Here is a 12,334-nt window from a genome sequence, read left to right on the forward strand (position 1 = left end):
GGAAAAAATCCCAAGTCACACTATTAACATCACTACAGCAGCCAGGAAGCTTTCTGCAACCTGTCCCCCTTAGTGAACGTGCCACAACACTGCCATGGCTTGGCACAGTCCCTCAGTCACTCTAGGCATGTGACACAGAACCACAGCACTTGTTGTGGCAGAGAGATGGACCTGGAATGTTCCATGAATATAGAAGTACTTGGCATTACAGAAATCATTGCAGGAAGTCTAAATGTCCCTTATCACGAGGCTTCTGTAAACTGGAGAGAGAAAATACCAACAGATACTGTTCAAAGCAGGAGTCAGAGGTCACCTGGAGGACTAATGCTAAAAACTTCACCTCTAATGAAAAGTTTGCCCATGGCTTTCTGAACTGCTGAACACAGCATCTGGTCAGTCACCTGAATGACACCAAGCACGGAATGCAGCTTCACAAACACTCCAGAAATTAAAAGAACCCTCACAGACTGGCTGCTACCTTAAGTGAACTGCAGGTGGTTTCAGCACAGCTTACCAAGAGACTCGCTCCTGACTGGAACAGGTTGTAGGGGTAGAGAATTCGCTCGTAATGCGCACGGATGTGCGAGCCCACAGCTTTGCCAGGAGCAAAGCCCATCCTCGTGGCTATTTTGGTCCATTTTCTCTCCTTGCAAACTACATCAAATCCTCCTTGTTCTGCAACTAGCTAAAAAGTGAAAATAAAATAGTCACATATTTAATGGCAAAATTATCACGTTCAAGGAAAAAGGCAGGACAACATCCCAATTGACATTTTAACCACAAAAAATACAGATTTAAAAAAAACCCCACAACATTGAAGTTGTTTTAAGGCAATAACTGGAACATATAAAACATAACCTATTCAGGAATTCCAAACTTGTTGGATTACTTTACAAATAAATCAGCACCTCTGTTCCATGTGCAAACAGTCGCTCAGCCTACTCTGAGAACTTATTTGGCTGCAATTTGTCACTTTGTATCCCAACACAACTTTCTAGCACAGGACACTCAGTTCTTTTCACCAGAAGAAGTGCTACAAAATAAGCTCAAAAATTCCCAATAAAAACTGCCCTAAACATAAAGAAAAGAGAAAGAACATATCCTTGGGGTCAGAGAATCCCATCTCTTACTATCAGTATACATGAAATTCTCCACAAGTTTAACAAGTTTCGTCCTAAAAGTAATTGGATTTTTTTTCTTCCGTATTTCTAATGGAAAATTTTTTTCTCTCACTTTTGTCATTGTTCAGGAACTTTCTCCAGTTAAGCCTAAGCTTATTCTTGACCAGTATACCCAAGTTCAATTTTAAAGAAGAGCTGTAAATTTAAGGTGATCTAGGCTCACAGGAAAACTTCCATGATAATGTATTACTTACTTTTCCTGATAATGTATTCTTACTCTTACTGTCCCATTAGCTATGTTAGCTTAAACAAAGGAATACTTTTTCCAGCTTAGATATACCACAAAACCTCCCCTGACCAGCTGTGATACCATCCCAGGAATTGAAGTAACATAGCAGCTTTTCAGGACAAGTTTTTCCATAATGGTCTTACTCTGTTAAGCTGAAATAAATCCAAGATCTTCCTCTCCACATGTGGAATTTTCAGTGTGCATCCCTGAAGCTCCCAAAACTTTGCAATCTGGTCCAGAAAATTCAGCTTTACACGAGTTTGGGCCTGAAATCAACCAACCAAACAAGTGAACTGCATGCTAAAAGCAGATGTAGGTTTTGTACCCCAACATTTACAGCACTGCAGACTCAGCTGCCTGCCCAGCTTTGCCCTCTGCAGGAGTCATTTTGCATTTTCCCCCTCTCATCATGTGGAGAAAAATAAATTCCATGCAGATACCATTGGTGGTATCTGCATGTTTCCTTGAGTCACCTTTTGTTACCTTTTACTGCACTCAGAAAAGTACTTTCTGAGAACAGCCAAAAGGTAAGTTATTACTGCTAAAGACTCCCTAAACCAGCTGCATTGTCCACATTTGCTGCATTATTACATTAATTACTGCAATAGTTTATTACAATTTGGTTTATTTGCAATAAACCAAAAATAAATCAATATTAAAAAAAAAAATTAAAGGGTTTTTTTTCTGTTACTCCTTCTCACTCCCAACTGTGTTTGTTTCACTTTTAAGCACACAAATGGGTCAGGGCAGGGAAAGCCTGGCTGGTTGCACAGCAATTACCACAGTAAGATCACTGCACTGCTGCTATGTAAGAGCAGTAACTTAAATTTCGACACATTTTATTTTCAGCACGTTTTCTGTTCTTAAGGTAAAAACTGGCCATGTCTGTACAGATTAGCTTGTCTGCAAACTCCAGGGAGCTCTGAACAGCCTGTGGTCACACAAATCCCCCTCTTAGCATTCTAAGCCAGCATCTGAGCCCTTCCCCAGCACTTCTCATGACCACGTCAGGACTTCAGAAACCAAGAATCAGGAGAATAATTAGGCACAGAGTCACCATCATCCCAAATGGTACCAGCACTGAGCCAACCAGAAGTCCTCACACTCCCCTTTAGTGTCAATTCACTGAAGCAGTGAATGAAAGTGCTTGTGAACAGCAAATTTCCACAAACTGAATCCAGATTTTGCAATTGTTTCTTCCAAAAGGCTGGCTATTTTTAAAGCACTCCAAGTGTTTCATCTCTTTTCCTTTTGAAAGACACTGTATGAGTGCAAAACACAGACACAGATCTATGGCCCTGGACAGTTTAACTACTTAGAAGCACCTGTGTGGAAAAGGCCTAAATTAAGTTCCTTTTTTAATGAGCATTAACATTATTTTTATGCCTGGAATGTTTCTAACTAGGTTCTGAAACAGATGGATTTCCGTGCTAATTAGAAATTGCTGTTCGAGGTCCAGAGTGCTGTCAGCTCATGGCCAACTGTGGCAAACATCACCTCCCAAAAACACACTGACACATTTTGGGAGCAGAAGTAATGTTTAGCTTTCCAGTTTACCTCCAGTTCATTGAGCCTCTGGATCCTTGGTGTGAAGTGAAGCTTGTCGACATCGCACGCGAACGGAGGCTGCCAGTCCTGGAAAACAGAAGGGTTCCATCAAAAGATCAGGAAAAGGAAGGAAATTTCTGCAGTAGTCAAAAGCCAGGTGAGCCTGAAGCATGAAGAGCCCCCACGGCCTCCAGAGCCTCCTCAGCCCCACCAGCACATGGAACTTGGCGTGGTGGGGGCTCAGCAGCTGCACTCTGACCCGTCAGGGAGCCAGGGCTGTGCTGATAACCAAATCCCCTCACTGGGAACAAGTCAGAGAGCAGGAATGGTGAGATACGTTGAGTGTCATTGTCTACCCCTTGGAATCCTTCACTGTGCCTCAAAAATAGGTAATGGGACCACCAAATCAGGTACACTTTGGAACTGAAGACTTGTTCTGCAATGTAAGCCTCCACAGAATCATGGAATCATTGACGTTGGAAAAGCCCTTTAAGATCATCAAGACCAACTTCTAACCTGCCACCACCATGTTCGCCACACCACCCATGTCCCCAAGTGCCACATCCACACATCTTCTGAACACTGCCAGGGATGGTGACTCCACCACTGTCCTGGCCAACCTGTGCCAATGCCTGACAATTTCCTTGGCTGCAAACATTCAGGAAGAGCTGGAATATGACCAATTTAAAAAAAGATTATTATTACTTTGATAAAATACCTGCAACTGAAGTGTAATTTATAAACACAACTATAAAGCCGTTTTATCTTTTAGATCTCTGACATTTACTGCACATGCTTGGTTTGGCAATACACGACTTCACAAAACCAAATTATATTTGATTTAAACTTGACAGGAATTTATTATATATAAAGTTATCTTGTTATCACAAATTACAGAATGAAGATAATGCACAAGTGAGCTACTGCCAGTGTAGTAGGACAGGAGTAAGACAGAGCTTTGCATCAAGAAAAAGATCAACACTGGGGGACTGAGACAACTGAAGTAAGACCAGCATCATAAGCACATATTTTTTATCTTAGATTCACAGAGAATGTGAAAATTAGCGCAGAAAATAAATGCTTTCCAAAGCAATTATCTTACAAACAAACATGGAGCAAGAGTCACTGAGAGCGTGGTGAAGCTGAAGAGCGAAGAGGGCCACCAATCCATACATGCTACCAAGCTGGCATTGACTAATCCAGACCTCAAAATCGGTAATAAAGGTTTTCTGATCCTGCAAGGCACTTGCAGCACACCACAACTTGACAAGGCTGGCTGAAATTAACATTTGAATTGGCAATTAGACAATGGTAGGGGGTCAGGATGACAAATTATCCAGAGGACACTCAATCCTCAACCAGTGGGACACATTTCTCGATTATTTTCCTGCTTCTAACCACAAGACTGTCTGATGCCCAATGACACGTTCTTGAGAAAGCCAATAACACGAACCCTTCTTTTACTGCCTATTTTCTACGCCAGAAAACCAAATGCAATGAAACTATCAAGTCTGAGGAAGAGAACTGACACTCTTTTCTAATATCTTGTTTGATGAATCATTTGGGGCCCTCAAGCTGTAAGATGAGAAGCATAACTGGGAACAGTTGGGCAGGATTTGAAGTATTGTACTTCAACAGGACAAATCTGACTCTCAAGCTGAACCAACTGGTTACATCATTAGTCACAACTCCAGAGTCTGCTCTGTACCAAAGAGAGGGAGACAGGAAACAGGCACCGAGACCAGGAGGGAACACAGTGGTGATGACACACAGGACCCTTGAGACATGCTGGGGACTGAATTAAACTGCCCAAGGGAGAATTGTAGGGAGCTTTGCTTAGGCCGAGAGTAAATGAAACCAAGAGGGCTGTGCTGCCTCACTGCTTTGCTAAGCAGTAAGCCAAGGCTGTCTCTGGGTGGACTGTGCATTACCCCAAACCAGATCCTCTAGTAAGGCTCTGCAGAGGACAAGAACCAGCAATAAGATGAACAGGGGCAAGAATTCAGCTCACGTAGGCAATGACACCACCTCTCAAACTGTCACCCCTCCAGGCTGCGCTTCAGGGCTACCACTTGCAGTTACTGCACTGGCAGCACGTCAGAGAAGCCAAGCAAGGGAGGGGACAGCACAGGAGACTCTTCTGGTCAGGCCACATGTCTGCTGGCACAGGCTGCTGCTTTGGGCAGAGCCCAGAGGAAAGCCTGCATGCCACTGGGCACAACAGGAGAAACAGGATCCCTACCTGCTCCTACAGGCTCCAGCTCATGCTCAGACTAAAGAAATCCAGCTCCAAGGGCGCCTAGGGCAGACACAGACCCAATCCATGTCAGACAGCATAGAGCAGGCTAGTCCCCTCTGCTTATGAAAGCAAATGAGGAAATTTATGTGCATGATCTTAAAGAAACAGCTCATCCACAGCATGGCACCTGAAACATCCTGCTCCAGAATTAGCTGATTATCTCCATGATCTCCATGTGTCTATTTATTACTGACTGGTGCATGTTTGGGGACAGTCTTTCCTGTTTGGCCAAAGACACTGGCTCTGGCAAAGCACCAGTCACCTACTGCGCTGGAAGAGTAACACGACACCAGACAACACAAGCTGCCACAACAGGCATTTCCTACACCCGCAGCTTTTAAGTTTACCAATGACTGAATGACCAACACACACACCAAGATGCCCTGATGGCACGTCAGCTGTTTCTCAAAGATAAGCTTTGGGAGCTCCATTTCTTCAACAGCACTTTCAGTAGGTGACTTCAGCCTATCAGGCAGACAGGTTCATCAGCCAGAAACAAACATTTCACAGCCCTAAAAGTGTTTCACTTTTAGCAAGGAGAAAGTCATTGGAAGAGCTTCTGCTGGGTGATGGTAAATTGGCTTAATGAGAGGCAACACTGGATTGACTCTGGCTCCTGAGGTTTTGAAGCAAGTACCATAGAATAGGCTGAGTCGGAAGGGACCATCGAGTCCATGAGGACCATCACGTCCAATTCCTGGCCCTGCACAGACACCCCAACAATCCCACCCTGTGCCTGGGAGCGTTGTCCAAACGCTTCTTGAACTCACACAGGCTTGGAGCTGTGCCCATTCCCTGTTCAGTGCCCAACCACCCTCTGAGGGAAGAACCTTTTCCTGATATCCAACCTAAACATCTCCCAACTCAGCTCCAGCCATTCCCTTGGGTCCTGTCACTTGTCATGAGAGGGAACAGATTGGTACCTGTCCCTCTGCTGCCCCTCGTGAGGATGCTGAAGGCCCCAGTGAGGTCTCCCCTCAGTCTCCACTGAACAAACCAAGTGACCTCAGCTGCCCCTCACGAGGCTTCCCCTCCAGACCCTTCACCATTCTCGTGGCCCTCCTTAGGATGCTCTCCAATGTCTTTTTTATATTGTGGTGCTCAAAACTGCACCAAGGACTTGAGGTGAGGCCGCAGAAGTGCAGGCAGAGCTGAGGGAAATGAATGCCATTTATAATATATCACATTAGATTATTATAAAACCACTCCTGGCTTTACAAACATACTACAGCACGTCCTCTGAACACAAACTGTGTCAGATGACACTGTTACAGACCCACAGTCATCCACCATCTGGAGAAATGACAGCAGGTATAGCACACAGTCCATCCTGACTGTCACTGAGTCATTTTAAAGTCACAAAAAGTTTATTTTGGATCATCCAAACTACTCAAAGTTGATATAACCAATAAGGATATTTATCTTTCTCTATTCCACAGTATGGCAAGTTCCTCAAGTCCAAAACAAGATACTTTCAACCCTTCTTTAACGAGTGTATTATTTACTCAACAAAAATCTTGGACACATTTTGAAGCACAACTTACCAAGCCAAATGCGATGCTTACTTGCAGGCCCATGAAAAGACATTTGTGTGTGACAGAAATGCCTTTATGCACCTTGGAAAGGCAGCAGCACCACGAGAGGGAGCTTTGTGGTGCAGGATTCATTTGCAAAGCTGCTGAGCCACATGAGGAGCTTTGCTGGGGAAGAGACCAGTCACCACCCCCAACTTTCCAGGCCCACTTCCCTAAAGCTCATGCCTGGGAATCAATAAGACTTTCCCTCTCCATCCAGCTCCTCAAAGGAACTGGTTTGGATTTCCCTGTTTTAAAAAATGAATAAAAATGTTTAAGAAGTTCAGTTTTAAGTGTCTTTCAACAGTCATGCTGAGCACTAAGATTAAGTATACACAGAAAGCAAGACAACATCAATTTCCTAAAAAAATCAGGAGTTCTTACTCCACCAGGACTCTTCATCTGAAGTGACTCTATTGTGTTCTGTTGTCCATCCCTGACTGTTATAAGCCTGCAAGGGACAAACAAAATCCTGTGCCCACCTTAGCCTGCACTTGTTATAAACCTGTCATCAAATCCAGGCAAAAATGAGACTGACTTCAAAATTTCAAAGTCTTCTATAAACTTGAGGGACAAATCCAGCTGTGCAGAAGGCACACTCTAAGGATCACATTAGTATTTCAAGCAGTAATGCAAACTACAAATGGTCAGCAGAATTATTTCTGTGATTTCCATATTCCGGCTCCTAACTGAGCTGTTCCAGGGATGTCAGGCTTCAGAGCATTGCATTTCAGCTGGCAAACCTGCACCTCACCCAAACTCACTAATTAAAATTTAACCGCCCCCACCTCTGTGAATTCAAGTGAACAAGAAATCACCACTCTCCCTGGTAAGCTGTTCTACAAGTTAGTTGGCTTCAGCTTTTCTTCTTCCCTTATCCTCATGTCCTTTATAAGCAAATCCCTCATCTGCTGGCTGCCAAAGCAGCTATTCCTGAATCCTTCCTGGAAGAAATGTTTCAAGACATTTTTCAATAAACAAATACCTTTTTCCTTCTCTTTACAGAACCAGCTTTCCAGTCCTGCAAATAAGAGGGTTTTTTCCTTCGGCTTTTTCCTGAAGTCTCTTATATTTTTTTCAACATCTTTTGAAAACTGCAAGTAGCATTTTACTTGCAGTCTCTCCCATGTCAGACACAAGAAGAGACAGCCCTTTCATTATTTTGCTAGACAGCAGCTCATAGTAAGATCCAAAGGAATATCTTAGCAATTCTTGCCAGAGAAACACATTCATTCAGCGAACTGCAGCAATTCCCCCCTTCCCGGGATGCCCACCCTGTGAGCCTGACCTACATTCTTTGTTCCCACATCTATGATCTTGCCTTGGCAAAGGTGTTCCATGATTGCTGCCTCCGAGAGGAGGGGAGCACACTCGGTGACTCAGAAGGTCCCTTTCAGTCTCCTGGTTTTATGACTACATTAAAAACACACTTGGAGCTCAGATGGCAGAATCCACACAAACCCATTATCACCCGGCAGTGGGTCAGCCACAAAGCTCCTGTCTAACGGGAACTAATCCCTCTGTGACCCTGTTAAAGGCTAACATTAGTTGGGAACTCCAATCATCAGCTAACCCAGTTTGTGATGAACAGTCCCTCTTTGGTCATTTCGAATGGAGGAGATTTTTCCATCAACCCCCCCGAATTCCTCCTTGCCAAGAAGGGACCCTGGGTGCACTAACCCACCCTATGCACAGAACTCTCCAAAAAGAAGCCTGGTGGAGTAGTTCTTATTTGAGACAAAACTGGGCTCTGTTATGTACTGCAGACTAGCAAGCGAGAACAGACACAACCACAGATCCTTCCCATCCAAGAACCACAGCCAAGGATGAGTGTACAGCGGGAATCACCTCTCTAGATCCCAGTGTTTCAGTGCCAGCTCCACACATGGACAGAAATAAAGGCTCAGGTAAGCTGGAGATGATTCTCAAGCGTCAGGGCCAGCTGCCTCTTGGGACCCAAAGGCAGAGAGAGGACAGAAACTACACACAGGGTTTGAACCTCTAAACTCAACAGGCAGCTGGGCTCACACACAGGAGATGCCAGTCTCCTCTCCATGGAGGCACCTGCATGCAAGGAACAGATAAACACCACTGTACCAGCAGCACTGCAGGTACAGCTGGGGATGGATGGAGTGCTGGGATCAGCAAATCCCAGATCCCTGATTCACTTCACAGCACTGACTCTGAAACAGAGCATCCATCACGACTGGGGCCAGACCCAGCTGTGGGTGTCCGAGGGTACCAGACCCCAAGAGCTGCTGCCACCTCCCCTCAAGGCACAGGACACCAGGGTCAGACCTTTGCTCTAATCCCCAGTACATTCCCGGGGTGTATGCAACTGGCACAGACAGAGACTCACTGAAAGAGACTGAGGAAAGGAGAGGAAACTCTCATTGTCTTTTAAGCCCACGCCAATGTTTCAGTGTTTCTGAAGAGCAGAAACCACCCATGGTGACCACAGCAGCACCGTGCATGGCCACTGCCACTAGTAAAATAAATAATAAACTAAAATAATTCTTTTGCATATTTTATTGCTAATTAGAGATCAGTAAATAACCTACTCTGAATTTATCTAATTCCACAACATGACCCCTGTGATGAATGTGACAAGTTCTTCATTTAAAGCCAGCATTTCCTAATGACCTTCGGTGGCTAATCTACTTTTCTTCACATGAATTGACAACAGGGGAACAGGAACCTCAGCACTAAAATATCTCTTCCCCTCCCAAAACCCCATCCATTCTTGATCCCAAAGTTCCCAAAAATGGCAGATCCACCACCATCCTTCACTTTCCCCTTCCACCTGATCCTCTGTCAGTCAGAAATGCTGTTTCCTGATTCACCTGAGCCTGGCTTCTGCTCAGCAGGAGCAGAGGCTCGGGCTTGGCTCGCCAGGACTGACAGATGCTGCAGCACCTCTGGTTTGTCCCACTGAAGCTCACTTACGTGTTGTAATTGAGTTATCTCTGTGTTTTCTCTTTGATAAAATCAACTGACTGAGCCTCTGTGTATTGTCAAATCTGAAGGATCATCACCATCAGCTTCCTGTTTCAGACAAAGTATCGCAATTCTCTGCATTAATTCCTGTTTTAGTGGTGGTTTGTTTTACAGCTCCAGGACCAGATTGCCAGAACCCTCAGTCAAGCTGCTCCAAAACAGAATTGGTTTTCGTTTTTTCTTTTCTCCATAAAAATGAAAATAAATCAAGCAACCAGCTGAATGAGAAGCCTGAACAGACCTTAAGAGGTTTAAACAACACTTAAATCAATGTTGTTCCTCAAAGTATGTCCCTGGAGGAGCAGTTCCAGTTCTCCCAAGCCCTAAGCCTTTAGGTTTCACCACTCAGGCTTTGCTAAGGTTAAATATTTCATTATTTCATGTGCAGAACTTTTATGATGCTTCTCTGTACCCTCTCCAGTTGTCAAATCTTTTTTAAATCCTGCAGTGAGTGTGGGATCCTGAATACAGAATTTTCTACTCTCGTGCTGCCACAGAGGCAAAATCCCCCTATTTATCACCGAGAAACTCCAGAGCTGCATTCACTGGCTTATCCAGAGCTCCCATTCCACCATTACACTGCTTTCCACCAAGGTCCACAGTTATTTTTCTAGACTCCTTCCTCCTCTAAGACGCTCCATGATCCTTTGTTCCAAAGGTAAACCCTCTCATTGAGTCCTACTTAAACGATTACTGTTTCATAATATCCATTGTTTATTGGGCAACTGGGATCCCTCTAAAGCAACGAGCCACCACCATAACTCCATTTGGAATCATGGCTTTTGTTCTTCTAGACGTGTAATGAAAATTACATACCCTTGGCTTGAGGTTGTGAGACACCATTAGAAAGGGATCCTTCATTACAAACACTCATTAATAGTTGAACTAATTTGTGAATTGGTGTATTAATTTTGCACAATAATAGTTTCTATAATTAGAATACTGAACACACTTAACTTCTAGATCTCAGACAAGGACAACACAACTGATTTAACCAAACACATGGTCTCATGGAAAAAAATAAAACTAATTTGATCACACCAGTGTTCATACAATTGTATTCCATACTATCGCCTTCCAAGTTCCTATCCAGGACTATTCCAGTCGTTCTTCCGCTCTGGAGCTAGAGGGGGTCAACTCTTGCACCCAATAAAGAACTCAAACCAATAAGGAAATTAATTCTCCCTGTTCTCAAGTTCACCAGTATTCCAGGATATCCTGAAAACTGACAGTCAATAATTTCAGTAACTCCAGGGTCAATTCCTTCAAAATTCCAGCTCTGCTAATCCAGACTTTCTAATCTTTAAATGTTTGGTTTAAGTGACTTGGAAGCCTTAACAGTACTTCTCCATATTCATGTTATTTAGAGCAATGAAATTTAGCCTGGATGTTCTCAATTTTCATGCTTGGCCTTAGGAAAGTTATGATGTTCTAGTACATTGTACAATGTTGTGTATTTTGAAATGGATTTATATGGTAAGTAAGGCTTAAATAATCATTATTTATTATTTCTTCACAGCAGCAAAGCAACGATGCAACGAAGTGAAGCAAGAATCCATCTTCAGGAAAGGCTTGGAGCATTTGATACCTCTCCTGCTCCACATGTTACCATTAATTCTTGAAGCTAAGCTTCACATTTGTTAGACTGTTTACTTCCATTAATTACTATTAACTACCTATTTTGAAGAACAACTCCATTCTCAAGCAATACTTCATCTGACCCCCTAAATGCCCCCAGTGATTTGCAGAGCTATCACAGGCTTCTAGAATGTAAGGCCTTCACTTGACATGCCAAGTTTTGGAGTAAACTTAGTTTATTCCAAACGACCAGATATTGTTTAAATAAAGAAATCCTAATAAAAGGTATTTTTGGTTCATAGAAGAAATTCTAACTAAAAAATGGCTCATGATGGACTGTGAACAAGTTGTACCCCACCAACTCTCCTACATCCAGCTGCCCCTTCCCCCCAGATCTGCAACAGACCCAAATTTAAATCTCTACTTTATGCAGCTCATTAACTGCCAGGAACAACCACCATCCGAGCACTTTGCTGCCAATGGGGCCCTCTGCTCATGCTCCATGCTGCTGACAAAAAGCCACAGAGAACAGTGCCAGTGAGCTGGTTATTGCTGCATCCTCCACCAGTCACTGCAGCATCTCAGAATCCCCAAATAAGAGCAAAACTCAGTCACTGGTGGTGGCTGGAACAAACTGAACTGGAATGAAGAGGAAGAGAACTCCTTTTGAGTGTTCAACTGGAAACTTCCATGCAGAAATTGCACCTCCTGTTATATTCCTGGACATTCTTCCATCTTGTGAACATGCAGTGATCACCCAGAATCCTCTGTCTTCCACCCAGATGTCTTCTGTACACCAACTACCTCGATACCCCCTCACTAAACAGGTCACCGTCCTCCAAAGCTGCCACACAAGAAGCCACCGCAGACGTGGTTTTCTCTGGGCCCACCTGGTGCCCAGCTAATGCCAGCAGAAAGGGACTGGAGA

General features: G+C 43.9%; 1 protein-coding gene across 1 annotated transcript in view; it reads right to left on the minus strand.

Annotated features, from left to right (window-relative positions):
• Positions 1–12,334, minus strand: part of KDM5B (lysine demethylase 5B) — a 55,760-nt gene that overhangs the window by 40,646 nt on the left and 2,780 nt on the right. The window contains exons 2-4 of the mRNA XM_042015913.1: positions 2,968–3,045; positions 1,554–1,676; positions 515–685 (exon numbers count right to left, since the gene is read on the minus strand). Of these exons, the coding sequence (XP_041871847.1) occupies positions 515–685; positions 1,554–1,676; positions 2,968–3,045 (372 nt within the window). The remainder of the gene's footprint in view (positions 1–514; positions 686–1,553; positions 1,677–2,967; positions 3,046–12,334) is intronic.

The sequence above is a fragment of the Corvus kubaryi genome, unplaced genomic scaffold (assembly GCF_017639235.1).
Source record: "Corvus kubaryi isolate FWS band 111438036 unplaced genomic scaffold, C.kubaryi_AGA036_p1.0 split3-37355, whole genome shotgun sequence".
NCBI lineage: Eukaryota > Metazoa > Chordata > Aves > Passeriformes > Corvidae > Corvus > Corvus kubaryi.